This window comes from Mugil cephalus, chromosome 4 (assembly GCF_022458985.1).
Source record: "Mugil cephalus isolate CIBA_MC_2020 chromosome 4, CIBA_Mcephalus_1.1, whole genome shotgun sequence".
In the NCBI taxonomy this organism is placed as follows: domain Eukaryota; kingdom Metazoa; phylum Chordata; class Actinopteri; order Mugiliformes; family Mugilidae; genus Mugil; species Mugil cephalus.
In genome coordinates, this window is record NC_061773.1 from 23280232 (window position 1) to 23296433 (window position 16202).

A 16202-nucleotide genomic window follows, 5' to 3' on the forward strand; every position below is an offset into this window, starting at 1 on the left:
ACCGAACAACACAGCGAGATTCTTTTTCGCCCGCCGAGTCAAAAATTGTGCGTCTCTTGATCCGGATCGGAGCTGGGCGACACGTAGAGACATTTGGCCAGTTTTAAGAAATGATTTGAACTGAAACTCTCTGTCTCTAACAAGTCTCTACAGTACATCCATCCCCATCCACCAAGTTTAAAATCACGTCTCTTGTCATCGTCTGTGGTGCGTTGAATCCCTCCATCTTCTCCCATTTGTCTGTTATCCTCCACAAATCATTGAACCAGTGGTTTTCCACCAGGGTTTTTTTTTTTTAAAAAAAGTGGGTCACTTTTTATAAAAAATAACATTTGACTGTAGCAGAATATCTGAAGCAACACTTTCATTTTTAAATGGAAGTGTTGCAAGTACAAGTTATCAGTTGCAAGTGGTTGTATGTCAAAGTTTGTTAGTCCATCCCACTATTCTGACCTTTCTTTCCTGTAATGCCCTCCTTATGTGCACTTTATGTTACTCTTTATGTAGACTTAATAACTTGACTAGACTTAATAAGCCTGTATGTGACACTAACTGCTTTTGCCATGAGTTTCTTTATTTCTTTGAAATGTTGGTTTTTGGTGACTGTACTTTTTTAATTGGACAGTCCCTCCGTTAATTAACTCTCAAACCTCAGTGGTACCTAGTTTTTAGGTTTAATTATGTCAAATAATATTTTAATGGCTGCTCACAGTATAACTTGTCTCCTCACAAAAAGAAGTTCCTTGGGATGAGTTCCCCTCTATGTGAAAATATATGTAATGTAAATGTAAAATGTACCATGACTTGATTTTAATGGAAATCAATGGACTTTGAGGGTTGATCAGTTGGGAACCACTGTATTACACCATGCCTTCCCATGCATATATAACCTTTTGGGTAATATGAGCATTTGATGTTGGGTCCAACGTTTACATTTCACACCACCAACTTGATATGACGTCACATTGTGTAGCATAATATACAGCGCACACCCATCATCACTTCTTCATTGGGTCTTTTTTGTTGTAGTTTTTTTTTTTTAGCAAATGTCAAACCAGACCCGTATGTTATGTCAACTAAAGTTGTGGTTGCACAAGCCAAACTTCATATTTGACCCAAAGGTGAATAAACCACGAATGAACGAGCCTCTCGGGACGAAACTAATTGGCATGAATTCCAGTGTCCTTGTATAAAATTTAAGTCTGCTTATACCGTTTCTACTTCACATCCCTTCACAACCCTGTTCTCTATCCTTTTTTTTTTTTTCTTTTCCTTCCTACCCTGCAGGACTTTTTGGGTCAGATGTTCTGCACTCTTGGGGAGATTGTCGGATCCCCAGCCAGTCGGCTTGAGAAACCACTGGGGTGAGTAAAAGTTTCAGATGATTTTCTCAGGGGCAAACTGCTCCTCGACTGTAAATGTGATTGAGGGTGACCAAACTGCTCCAACTGTGCTAAGAAGGGAACTTAGACTGAGGAGAAATGTTTTAGATGTAAAAAGAATGACCTATCTCAGTTCCATTGCGGGGTTTGGGTCAATAACTATCTTTCTAGGCTGCACAAAGACATGAAAGTAAGACCTAAACAGCTGTGGCTTGTACTCTTAAAACCCAATGGTGGCCTCATATTGGAAAATTTGATAGGATTGTACAGTGAACGGTTGCACGGATTTTTTTCTGTCAAACTAATAATTGTTAGTAGCCATTAAGTTTGTTTGACGACTTTCAGCTTTCTGTGAAAAAAACAAAAGTTGACTAATACATGAAGAAAGGAAGAAACTGAGCTAGGAAGTAGGAAGTGAGCTAAAATGTGAAACGACAAGAGGGGGAGGAGGACGATGGGAGGACACGTGGGCCATTTAGAAAGAGATGTGAGGAAAAGATATAGATCAGACAAAGAAGGAGAGGAGAGGGCTACACGTCCTACAGATGTTTTTCCACCAATAATTATTGTCATTAAAGAAAAGGGAGAAGAGCGGAACAAAATTACCCAAATTACTGTTCGCGTCCTCTGATTGCGCTCAGGCTGAGGAAAATGGACTGTTAATAGGATATCCTGTAATCTGTCTTTATGCATCTATCAGGAATCATCATCATCATCATCGTCCTCGCTATCTGTCTTCAGAGCTATTTGGTTGAAGCCATTAAAATGCCGCATTCAGTACAATAGGCTGGTACGTACTTCTGAACGTGTTACCTTGGAGAGCTTTAGGACCGAACAGTTGAATGCTGATATTCAACTTTAAAGTGAATTGGATATCATCTAACATCTAACATCTAACAGCAGCAAAGGAAGAAGGAAAAAAAAAAAGCTAAGAAAAAATTGTAGAGAATAACCAAGTGTTTGGCATGATTAACTAGAATTTGAAGAATAATTCATAACATTGACAACTAGTTTGACTGTGACTGTGCTGAAGAGAAAGAGAAATATGTTAGACACATCTGCGTGTGGACCTGTGTATCAAACATAGGAGGAAAAAGCTATATCCAGTAGGTTTGTGCTGAAGTGCTTCATTTTTTTCCCCTGGAACACGTTATTCTGTAAGGTGAGAACCTACGTAGAGAACATCCTGTATCGACGTTTCAATAGCAGGGACATCTGTGGTTTATGAACATGAGTCACTTGCAATTTGTTATTTGTTACGCAGCAAGAATGGAGGAGTTGGCCTTTGATTCCAGTCAAGTGCAGAGGCCTGGGAGGGAGATGGAGAGACAAAGAAATGTGGATGATGGGAATTTTCATAGAATTTTTACTTTGAGAATGGCGTCAAATTCTAGTACTTTAAATCGGGGCTTGGTTTTCAATATACAGTAAGTGAGAGATGTGGGAAAGCTGAATTCAGTATCAGCCAACTATAGAGCTCTGGGTAGTTTCATAAATATAATGGAGATCTTGCAAAATCCCCTGGCTGTTTTCAGTGCTGGCTCGATTCAGGGTTCCTCTTGCACTGGGGAAATAACGTAAAATACACCCTTTACACGACTCTTAAACCCTATTCACATGGGATTACTTTTACTTGGGGACCTCCGGTAATTTCTAACAATCACGGATGTCGTCTATGATCTTAATCCTGTGCGAATCGTCCATGTCCATGATTTGCAAAGTAAAAATTGCAAACGCAAATGACCTGAACCATAATTCTTGTACCACTGATGATACTAATCCAGTGCAAATCGACATCTCTGTGATTTAGGGATGAGTTTTACTTTTTGGTGACTTTGCAGCTTTTTCTGCCTCTTATCACTTAAGAATTATGAAGGATGTGTTATAATTGTAAGTCTGGACAGATGTTAGAGCGCAAAGTCGAGATGCCGCTGAACTATTCGCCCGTTTAGACCTGATGAAATTATTAAATCAACCATTAATATGGTCATTGGCAAAGGTGGAGCTGATAAATACCGGCAGGTCGTTGGTAATTTCTTCTTAAATAGTATTAAAAAATATATTTTAGTCATCCATTATAATTTGCAAAGTAATTAAAACTGTCTCTGACACACAGTGGAGTGAGATGGAAAGTAGCAGAGCCACAACAACGGAGCGTGAATTTGAGTAAAACACAGTTTGTTTATCCTGTGTGAATGTGCCACATGAAACACAGACGGAGGGGGGTAATATTTGAATCACAGGATGTCCTCAGGAAAAAAAATAAAAAAAATAATAATAATAGGACTTTAAAGTTGAGTTTGAATCTGTGCAGACACAAAAAGGGGGAGTATCCAACAGCTATTACAACTATCAAAATGTTCCTCTGGAACATGTGTGTGTTCTTCCTTTTCATGGTAATCATGTGCCACTGATGTTGCTTGCATACGGGGACTCTAGTTGTGATAATGTAAATGTGCGCTTAGCTTCCATTTTATATATATATTTATATATATCTGTATGGCATGGTTGGAAAAGGAAACGGAACATTTGCCAAATTATTCATGTTTATTTGAGGCGCTCTGCAGCTGCGAGATAAGACAACAGCTTGCCAAGTTTTATTCTTTAGACAGTCTTTATCCTTCTTTAGTAAGAAAAAAAAAGCTGTGAAATAAAGCTCCCACGTGGTAGAAAACCTCCACAACTCAAATTTAAAACAGAATTGCTATTTCCGCTACATTTGGTATATGTAGGGCAAGCCTGCCAACGTTAGAATAATCGTTTGTGTGGAAGGACATGCTCAGTTTATTCTACATGTTTTTTTTTTTTTTCAATGCTTATTTATGGCTGATCATACGTTTTGATCACAGATCCATAAATCAGATATTGGGAACAGTTCCACTCGGTGCTCTTGCCTGACAGTTTGAAGAACGAGTGCGGTGGATGTATTCTAGATGTTTTCTCTAGCTCATTTGGCTTTAATCTTCTTGAAATTAGTGCTTGTTTAATTAGGCAGCAGCTATTGTGATTTTCATTATGCAAAAAAAAAAAAAAGTGTAGTGAGGGAGAGGGAGAGAGAGAAGGTGACATTAATGACCAGTCAGACAGGGACAGGAACACAGGCGACGATGGAGACACTCAGAACAACCCGTAATTGCTTGTCACAACACGAGGCGCAGTGGGGGGAGGAAACAAAAAGCGCTGGGCTGTAGTGAGGAAACGAGAGGCCGTACACCATATCCAGACTAACGTGAACGCTTAAAACACTGCACACATTCAAACATGACAGGGCCTATTTATTCCAGTCTAACCGTCCACGGACGTGAATGGCCCAGAAAGAATGTCCTGACTCTCAACTCTCTCTCACTTGCAGTGAACCCAAAGTCATTTTAAGCCTTTTATTTATTAACAGATGCTACAGTCTCTGCACCCTTCAGCTCTTCCACTGCAGGTATTGAAGTCTGCCCCCCGTGCACGTCGACTGCCTTTCCATCTGCGTGCTTGTGTACGTCTTCAGAGGAGCAATTTACACCGACATGTAACATATTTATCAAACTGCGTCTCCTCAAAGCCTCTCGTCAGTCTTTGCTTTTTGCACTGTATCACTTACAGATTCTCTTTGAGGCCACATACATTAAACAAGCTCCAGTGAGATATTTGTTGCAGATGCCGAGCTTGTCTGTCTCCTGTCATGACATCGCTCATTTTGCCTTTGACAGCATTAGCTGAATCAGGTGAAATCCTTTTGGATCGATGAATCACTCAGACATCACAAGTTGAGTCGAAGCGGTTATGAATGTCTTGGCGCTTCTACCTGTTACGCGAAGCTCTCGAGATCTCAGTCTCTATCTTTAAGCAATGTTTGCAGACTAAAAACCACGACTGATTACACAGTAACCCTTCGAGTGTCATTCAGTCCCGAAGAAAGTAACTCAAAGACATCACTCATCAGTACTGTCACAATCAATGGAGAACAACAAAAAAAGAAAACAGTAGCAAAAACGCAATGCAGCTGAGATGCTGCTGTTTCTTACAGGGGCAACAATCAGAGCTTTTGTTAACTCATCAGTAAGACTAAGTATTTCTCAGGGAAAAGAAAACTAATGACAAGTCTCCTTAGAGCTGTAAATGTCAAACAAGTTAGTGCGCTCTCTAAAAAAAAATGGTTCCTTTATTATTGCTCCTCAAATCAATTGTAGCTGACTTTTCTGTTTTTAGTTTTCGTCATCAGAAAACATCGTCAAACATCACCACAGATCATTTCTAAGATGCCTCTTTGAAGATGGCCCCTTGTATCGTGTACGATGACTCACTAGAATTACTTTAGGAACATCTGAATGGAACTGAGTTATCACAAAAGGAATTCATTAATCCAGTGTTTTTATTTTTTTTCCTACTATGACAAATCAAAAACTCTTTCTCCTACTTTGGGAAAGAATAAATTCCACCATCACCTGCTATACATAGGTGTCGTAATATGGACAGGAGTATGGACAGCTGTTAAGTCTAGGGTGACCAGATTTGAGTTTGTGAAATGGAAGATACACGGAGAGAGAAAAACGCAACGAAAGTTCGATGTAAACATGTCTGAAGCAATTTCCAGCTTGTCTGAGATTTTGTTCTACTAGAGCTTCAAAGTCTGAGTTTTTAGGTCTCAAAAAGAGGACGTCTGGTCACCCTAGTTAAGTCTTCATTTTAGAGTATATTAGCTGCAGTTCACATGAAGCCTTGAAGCCAGGCTAAATTTCCCCTGTTCCCATTTGTGCTAAATGTTGGCGATTATTACGGCCCACGAAAAACATCTGTTGGGCAGGGTTCACGTGGGGATGGGCAGAAGAGTTAACGTGACGTAGTCAGACACGTAATCTGAGCGTTGGGAGAGTTTAATTTGTTTACAGTGAACACTTTTGGTTTCATTTTCATTTTCATTTTCCTTTTCTAGAGTGTTATTTGATAAGATTTGAACATTGGCCTTTCAAAGTACGTGATCTCTCCGTACAGACAGACTGTCTTTCTATTTTGTGTGTCCCTGTCATTGGAGTGGAAAAGGGGCCTTTGCCCATCTGATCTCAGGCAGTTCTACTTCTTTTCCTGTGGTTTCTGTCAGTTTTATCACTCCTGGGCATATCACTGCCATCCACAGGTTATGATTGTCTTTGACAGTGCATCATCCTGCTATTTATGCCGCCTCCGTCACGGCAAGTAATCTAACTATGAGGTTAAATAAGTTCCCTAAAAGTACTTTTCAAGTTCCTGTTTTGCACTACATAAAGGCATTGCGTTCTGACTTTTTACTGTCATATATTAAAACAGCGTACAATAGACTTTATAGTTCATTAGCATTTAGCAAAGTAGTCTAGAAATGTAGTTCCTGGAATGAATCCTTACAAAGTAATACAGTATACTATTCAGGTTGAAGCCTGGAATTCATTGTCCGAAGAGCTGAAATGTTATTTTGGCTCAAAACGTGTCCACCCTCGACGGTTTCACCTCGTTGTATTTGTACTTGAATTACCATAACAACTGTAATGAGTACTGTCCCTTCAAATGCACTCTCAGGATTACGTGTTCAGCCATTGTGCTGCTTTGGAACATCTGTCTTCGCTGCAAATTCACAAAATACATTTTTCTATTTTGCAATGGCTTTCATCGTCTAAAACTGTGGAAGTTTAAAAACTAGAAAAATGACTAGAGGTAATAAGTTCATCTGAACATTAAATCACATTTCCCTTTGCCCATGGCTGGTGCCTGAGTGCCATTATCTCCCGTAAACCGTAAACACACGGCTGTATGAACTAATGGGTGAAAGAAATTTCCCCATGAGGGATCAGTGTCTTTATTAGTGGAAGCACGCCTCTTAGTAATGAAATCCAAATGGTGTGTTACAAGTCTTTACTTAAAAAGTAGGCAAAGACGAAGTGCAAAAAATTACGAAGAACAGAAAAAGCACAAAGCACACTAGGAACAGACTAGAACAAGGACCTTGAATGTTTTTGAAGCAATATGTTGGATTCATGTATAAATGTTAAGATGTATGTGTAAAGAAGACATATAAAGACAAACTGGCGAAGCGGGAAGGAGACAGAGACAAAGCGTAATGAGGCACTGGTGAGATATTTCAGGGCGGAGCTAAAATCAGGGTCATCTACCATAAGGGGAGAAGTGAAAAACATCTTAAATGACAGAATTAATAACTTCCACTATAAAACAGGAAACACTGAAATACAGTTAATCATGACTCAGTGCTGCAGAGCTGGATGTAAAAATAAGCCAAACCCAAACAACAACCCAAAAGTAATTATTAAGTACTGACTGCTTTTGTTTCCAGGATGTAAATGCACAAACTGAATACATTAAAGCACCTAAAAACAAACCTTGAGACGTCCACAACCTGCAACTAGAACTTGAGTAAATTATTAGTGGGCCTCATCGAGTAACCTTAACATCTGCCTGATGTGAGGCCGTTATGATGTGCAGCCATGAATTGTCTGGACGGCTGAAAAGATTGCAGAGCTGACACTGCTGATTCTGAAAACAGTTTATTTTTATCACCACAACTCGGATGTTCCTGAAGACAGCTACACCTCATACTGCTGTGCTGAAAACGGCGCTGTGCACACAAGCTAACACTACTAATGGAAAAGAACCAGTTGCTCCTCCGTTTGCCCAGCTGTGGCGTGCCATCTCCACAAACCAGCCTATTACATTGTCCATCCAGAGAGTCCAATTTTAATGCAATTCTCTCTTTTTTTTTTAAATTATGTATAGGAGAAAGTGTTCATGACCAGATGCGTGTGTGTTTGTGTGATAGAAAGAATAAGAGAGCCCTTCCGCCGAGCAAGACAGTTGTTTCATCTGAGCATCAAAGGCGCTCTGCTCTTTCATGATTGCTTCAGATTTTACAGTGCACTCTCGCCACTGGCCACAAATGCATGAAAATAAATAAACGTGTGTTACATAATTCAAAATGGGGCTCCTCTTAACGCGATATCACCGACGTTTTTGCTGTACGTGTAGCAGGGTATGCAAACGCATGCACGCGCCGCTTCCCACGAAGAAAAAACTGCTGTGGAAATGACTACGGCTCACGCAAACTGCACAAGCATGTGAGAAGGAGACGTAATTTAATAATTTATTTATTTACACCATTATTCTTTTCAGATGTTAATATAAAACGCTCATCAAAGCCGCATTTATAAACTTCATTTACTTGCTTTTATGTAGTTAATTGTACTCTTTTGTCAATATGACACCTCTTCATTTCCATTTTCTTTTTTAGTTTTCGTTAATGAGTTTTTATGTTCTTTTCCCACTCGTTTGTGAGCTTTGGACTCCACCAGGAGTCTTTTATGGACAGAATTGGTGTGAAGTTCGGAGGATCTCGTCTCTGCTTTTTGCGGATGATGTGGTCCTCTTAGCTTCGTCAAACAACGATCTCCAGCTCTTACTGAGGCGGTTCGCAGCCATAAATGAAGCGGCTGGGATGAAGATCAGCACCTCCAAGTCTGAGGCCGTGGTCCTCATATCAGTTGGAAAAGGGTGGATTGCCCACTCCGGGACGGGGAGGAGGTCCTGCCTCAAGTGGAGTAGTTCAAATATCTCGGGATCTTGTTCACAAGTGAGGGTAGGATGGAGCGGAAGATCGATAGACGGAGCGGAGCGGCGTATGCAGTGATGCAGGCACTTAACTGGTTTATCGTGATGCAGAGAGACAACCAAGCCAACCCTTACCTATGGTCATGAACTTTGGATAATAACTGAAGGAACCGGATTGCAGATACAAGCAGCCGGAATGGGTTTCCTTCACAGGGTGGCCGGCCTCAGACTTGGAGATAAGGTTAGGAGGAGAGTAGAACCACCGCTGCTCCACATCGAGTGGAGTCAGTTGAGGTGGTTCGGCCATCTGGTGAGGATGCCTCCTGGATGCCTACTGTTATTAGTGTTCTTGGCATGTCCCATCGGAAGAAGGCCTCTGGGTCACCCCAGGACACGATGGAGGGATTATATCTCCCGTCTGGTCTGGGAGCGTCTGGGGATTCCTCCGGAGAAACTGGTGGAAGTGGCTGGAGAGAAGCTGCTGAAGCTGCTGCCCCGTGACCCAGACCCGGATAAGTGGTAGACGACGACCAGCTTTTATGTTTAGGCGCTAAATGATGGCAGGAATCACTGCTGACAGATGGTGTTGTGAATGAGTGACTAGCATGGCTACTCGTTCGGTTCACAGCTCGGAAAAATAGTAGTGTTCAAGTACGGCACTGCTTTGGGTCTTTGGGCCCAAGAATGCAGATGCCGGTGAAAATCCTGTTTATTGGTCCTTTAATTGACACATCTAAAGATATGATGAGCTCAGAGGAGACAGGTGATGGTTGGTGTTTTTTTATTCCTACGTCTGCATGCTGGTGTGCCAATAAGGCCCAACAACTTTCTGGGTGGGTGACGAGTTTTTTTTAAATTTCTCCCTCATGAGCAATGATCACGTTGCGAGGTTGTTGCCAAGAGGACGGTCATAAAGCTTCATGTGTGTCTCATGTGTGTCGTGTTTCAGGGATGAGGAAAAACAGAACCATTTTCCTGCAGTTAGTGTAAACACTACCTCAGTGTGAGCGGGAAATATGGCCTATTACATTACCATAAGTAGTACGACTTCAATTATGCAAACGTCCCACAAGATAATTCGGCATTCTGCCGCCATTCTGTTTTAGTGTGATTGCAAAATAAAATGTTATATAAGTGAGAAATTAATCGTGCACGAGGTCCTAATGTTTTTGCTGGGTGACGATCATTGCACAGAGCAGAACTTGCAGTTGGTTTTTGGTTCGTGTGATCTGGTGGAGAAAAGGTCTGACTGCAACCTAATTGTCCACTTTATATTAAACATATTTCTTAAGAACAGATCACAGGTAGTTGTAATGGACTTAGATATTTTCCCCCTAAAAAAATACCTCACGATGTGGACCTAATATCATTGAGCCTAATGCAATCCAGTGCAACACTGAGCAACAGATAATACACCTGCAAAGCTTCTTATAATCCATTTTTTGTTCCGACAAATGTTCATTCAGCCTGGTGAAATATTTCAACATTTGCTAAATGGATTGGCTCACAGTTTTGACAAGCATGGTTCCCAGGTGATTATTTGCTTTGGAAAGGCTTTGTGTGTTACATTTCAACCAATGGCAGTTGGTAAATACATGAAGGCTGAAGCACAGTCTTAATCTCAAAATATTAATTTGTCCATTATAACCAAATGCCTAGAGACCTACTTAATTAACCTAATCTGTTCTCTGTACTACAATAACGCTGGATGCTGAAGATGCTTGTGTAATGGCGAACATTTAACTTGTCATTGTGAGTCCGGTAGGATGATGAAGTTAGTATTTATCTTAAAGCACAGCCTTACACAGCTGCTGGAGGGGCTGCAGGTTCTTTTACAGGACCCCAAAATGCGTTAAGTGTATATTTTACACTTATTAACTGTGAAATTTCTATGTATTCTTATTTAGATCACACATTTTAATACATTCACTACGGACTGAAGACAAACTTGATTTTGCGTGTAAAGTCAACTTGTAAAAGAAAACTGATAACATCTACAAAACTGAGTACCAGCAAAGACTACTCTTGTTTGATCTACGTGTTAAAATGATGCAAAAAGTTGTCTAACTTTTTTAAGTAAATGGAGCATGGTATTTTTATCAGTGCATGACCGACTTACAGCTAAAACCCCTTGCTAACTGGTGTTAGCTAACGGCTAACCGGTCTTAGCTAACAGCTAAACATAATATATTCATGTTAAGATTCAAACTTTGTTAAAATGTTAAAATTAAATATTCTTAGACTGACTTTTTCAGTGTGATATTTCACATTTTCTTTCCAGGGGCTACATTTTAAAGTCTCTGTAGAGTTTGCAACACAACCTACAAGAACTGATAGCTATGAATCTAGATGCCTCAATACTAGTGGAAAGTGCATTATTATATAACATAATGGAAAGACAACAAACCCACCAACCTCAGGCCCTCAATCAAATATCACATGATGAGTGATCAAAATGTAAGAAATCTTGCAAAGTAATGCAAAAACAGATATTGTGAAATGCCATGCCTCCTCTTCTTTTCCTGTTGCCGACTTCAAGTTTTTGACTGTGCAGAAACGCTCCTTCTCTCCAGACATCCTGGAGCAGACCGTAAACACCAGCGTTTTTAACCGATGCCCACGGATCAGCTCCACTGCAGCAGATGGGAGTTTAAACAGCCCACTCAGGGGCACACTTAGGATAGACAAGCTGGCAGAATTATTGCCATTCACTTCACTCAAACTCAAATGCTCACTCTCCAGCATACTATTGTTGTAAATTTGGCTTTTGTTTGTGAACAATACTGTATTATGAGGGCACTGAAAGAACCACTAATTGGAAGCCGTGCAGAATACACCGTAAATTGCGTATTAAAGAAAAGCCTACAGATGTATGCATGCTATTAGGGGCTATAGAGTTGAAATAACAGTACAGAGACGGAAAGGAGACTCGGATGAAATAAAAGAAGAGAAGTGCAGTCATTGATTAAAAGCACAGGAAGGACATCCGGAAAATGTTGAGCGTTGAGGACGACAAGGAGGAGGTGTGTTTAAGTGTGTGTGTGTGTGTGTGGCATTTTACTGCTTCGATATTCCTCTGAATGTCAGTGCAGATTACTAGAGCAGAGTAGTGAAATTGAGGGAAAGTATTTGTGAATGTCAATAGAGGCGAGTGGGTACATGCATGATCCCCAGCTGGATACGATGACAAACCAAGCACGACACCACAGCCTCGCTGTCTCCAACTGGTCCTTGGCAGCCTTGGATGAAGGGACAGCTACTCTAGGACATTTGCTACCATAAGGGCTTCATGGCTGTCATTTGTTATATAGTGATTGATGATTACAGAGGGCCACCGCACTTCTCTTTTAGATTACAACAGTTACATGTCTCACCTACATTTAAGCAGATTTGTCCACGACACCTAGGGGACCGCAGAGGTACTGCAGAGCGGAGGGTCGCAAAATCTTTGGTTGAGTTTTGATATTTATTATTATTATTATTATTTTTCTCCCACAAATTTTAATTTCTTTAAATACACATTAATGAAGCGTCACACTAGACCTGTCAATCTAAGCTTCCTATACAACAGTAGGCCCCGCCCCTATACCTGCTGAGCCAATCACAACGCTGCATATAACACTCTGACTGTCTGGTTCACACAATTGGCCCAGAGTCATATATATAATAGTTATATATATATATGTTTATGTCGGGTGTCTTTGTTTTTACAGCAGTTGCACGACCACCCTGCTGTTGCACATTTGAAATAAAAAAAAATTAATATCTGACCTGTTCTTTATTTAAATAACTTAATATTGAATAAAAAAGATGATAATAATATATATTTATTAATAGTACTACACTCAGTTTAATATAGTAAGTAGGTGGTCCCTACTTAATCTCTCGTCCTTGGCCAGAAAAACGTTGAAGCCCCCTGCCATAGATATAAATGAATGGATGAATATTTATATAGAGCTTTTTTTTACTTATTAGTACTCAAAACACTTTACAGTCACAATGATGGATCTACTCACACCCATTCTCACAGTGGCGTCAAGCACTGGCATCAGGCTCTTGGTCAAAGAGTTATAAACATGTGGTCCATGCACCGGGGGACACTTCAGTTTGTGGACAACCTGCCTACAGAGCCAGAGCCGCCCAAATGGATGTTTATTTGCGGCCCTCTGACTAAATTGACTTTCTGAAAGCTCGACAGCAGTATTTCTTTACAGAAACTAACGATTACTCTTAAATTACTCTCTGGCAACCCTTTAGTTTGGATGATTTCTTTTGTAGAAAATACCTCCAGTGAAACTCGACCATAAATGTCAAATATAAGTTCTTCATTGTTCTGAGGGCCGCAAAAAAAAAAAAAAAAAATCCATCACTTCTGTTGTTTTCAAGTTCATTATTGCCTCTACTGCTTTTGGAGATGGATCGTCTCAAAACTACAACACACTTCATCAACCATATCTGTACGGGCGAACTCAATGGATGTTCGGACTGCTGCGATGTCCACAGGCGCCGTGATTAATGTGCAGGTCCTGTGGGCCGTGTCATAAAAGGTAACATTCTGATTCATGGAGGATGGGTTGCAGGTGGTTGAATAATAGCCCAGAAAATATTACCCATTCACATTCTCTAAAATGTTTTTGTCAGGAAGAATTTTATGGTTTTAGTTCGAAGGGATTGAAGGTGTTCTGGGATAAAGCTACTGATGAAAAATGGCAGCGGGAGTGAGCACCTGTTGGTATTCTTATTACCAAAAAAAAAAATACATCACTGTTACATACTACTGAGGAAAAATGGTGAGAATTTTCGATAAATTCCCTATACACAGTTCTTTATTATTGCTATTCAGTCTTATTAAGAACAAACTGTGCTTAAATTCCAGGTTTCATGGCTTTCGGCGCAGTGGTTGTTCACTTTTAACTGTACTGTAGACATTATAAACATTGTTCATATTGACTAGTATTCATCTCGACTCTTACTTCCGCCTTATTAACTCCACAGCAACCACTCACAATGCGACTGGCAGCCGTCCTGCCGTTGCACACAATAGGCTGCTTTTGCCCACCCGCCTTTGTGTATTTCTTCTCCTGCTCTTTAATTTCATGTACCGCTCTTTGCCCTCTTAATTGCCCCTCTGGGATAAATAAATTTTTTTTTTCTGATTCTGATTTTGACGGCATAAACATGACTGTACTGCGCTGTGATGAATGCTTGACATTTAAAGACATTATTAGTGAGTGTAGAGCTCCGGGAGCTGACGTCACTCTGCACCGTTCATCACGACGCCGCCATATTGGCAGGAAAGCGCACTTCTCTGTTAACTGTTCGGTTAACGACCGCGAGCAACTAACTAATTAACTTGGGGCTGACATTCCCCGGGATGCTGGAATAGTCGGGGGACAAGCAAAGTGGAAATCGATTTATAGGATTCCCAAAGATCCCGATAGATGGCTGATTCGAATTAATGCAATAAAACGAGAAAATGGAGCGGTGAGATCCCTAAAGAAACAGATTTCTCTCTTGTGTAGCGATCGCTTTCTATCAGAGACAGAATCCATCATTTCCCAAGGGTAATGTCTTGTTTATTTAGCATGTTTTTGACAGATTTCTTTTCAAAAAGGCAAGTTAGGCTAATGTTTATAACGTGGATTACAAAGGGATGTTGCTAATTCAGCGCTAAAGCGACTCACAGTGAGAAAGAAATTCAGGATTTAACAGTTACTTTACATAGAACAATGCACTTGTATAGTAAATAAAATAATAATTTAGTGTGTGTTGTGGTGCATTTAGCCATTCATTTAAACTGTGACAAAAGGACAAAAGGAAGTTAATGAGGTAGTTCTGTATATTCAGATACTACAGGTCAGGAGCATTGTCCCCGCCGGCTGTTTTAATGCTCAGAAAAAGAACACCTGGGGCATGATAAGAGTCTTTAATATGCAACCTGTTGAGTTTTGCCTTGTACTGCTCATTTTGTAAATATTCAGTAAACTCTGATTTGAAATCACCTGCCAATATGGTGGCATCAACAAAAAAAAAAGTCATGTAATGTCCTCAGTTATTGACCGATCCAGACATTCATACACACACACTTCAAGGTAATTTCGATAATCAAGTGAGTGGACGCTGCTAATACGCCTCAGCCCTCCTATATTATTTGCTCGTGTGGTTACAATACTACAAACAGGTAAAGTTAGCATCTCAAATGTCTAGCAGGTTTTTCTGTTCCTATATCTTCCCGTATGTGTGGTGTTAATTATAACTTAAAACAATCAATTTAAGAGATTGTTTACGGGGTAATGGATTCTCCTGGCTCTCTTCCTAGTTTAAATATTGATTATTGTGTTTTTTTTTTTTTTTTTGGAGGCAACACTGTAGACTTGGCATTTGTAAGTTCAGCTCAGACCCAGGGTAGAATCTGTGAGTTCTTAGCTGTAGTTTTTCTTTCAAACGCCCGTGTCAGCAAAGCTCCCTCCACACCTCGTTATTCATACGGACGCAGTCATAAATATTGACACGTACGAGTGGCTAGTATCAATCACACTCAACGCAACTGTAAGCCTCTGAACAGCCCTGCTGGGTGGCTCACGCTGAAGTGTCTTACTCCGTTACAGCTGCTGGGAAGCGAGATTTGATTTTCATTCACCTTATCTGTCCGGACTCCTCAGCAGATTGAAAATTGAACAATTTGATTCTCTCTGCAGGCCGGGTGTCTGTCTCACTCTGTCTATTTCTTATACTCGGCTTTTGAAATTTTCTGCTTCTCATCCTGTTTCCCCCTCACTTCACCTGTCATGAAGCCACGCTCGTCTCTTTCTGTCGGTGAGGGTGTGAGCCAGCTCTGCTCCGCTGTGTGTCATCATTACTAACTGCTAGTATCTGGGGTATGCAGATGCACATGGACACGGGGCGCGTAGGAAAAAATAAAAATAAATAAATAAATAAAATAAAATAAAAGCCACCGTAGCAGCTCCTAGTTGGCGTCTCTGGGTGACATTTTTGTGCGATAAGACTCATGTGTGTTTTCCTTCGGTGGAAAAAAACAAAAAAAAAAGTGACATTTCATTCCGGGTTGTTTTGCAGGTGCAAGCGTAGTTTCAAAGGGCAGATTTGGTGTAGTTGCTTGCGGATTGTGTTCCCATAGCGACTGGGCCTAAGGAAGCGATCGTGGAGAATGATAGGATTGTTTCCTGGGCTTTTTTTTATGAGTACATTTAGTTTTGTATGTACAACACAAGGCAAATTTTACTC

The 16202-nt window shown here is 40.5% G+C and overlaps 1 protein-coding gene across 2 annotated transcripts in view; it reads left to right on the forward strand.

Moving 5' to 3' along the window:
* Positions 1 to 16202, forward strand: part of cpne5b (copine Vb) — a 138205-nt gene that overhangs the window by 44883 nt on the left and 77120 nt on the right. For both annotated transcript variants that reach the window (XM_047583689.1, XM_047583690.1), the window contains one exon: positions 1288 to 1364. In XM_047583689.1, the coding sequence (XP_047439645.1) occupies positions 1288 to 1364 (77 nt within the window). The remainder of the gene's footprint in view (positions 1 to 1287; positions 1365 to 16202) is intronic.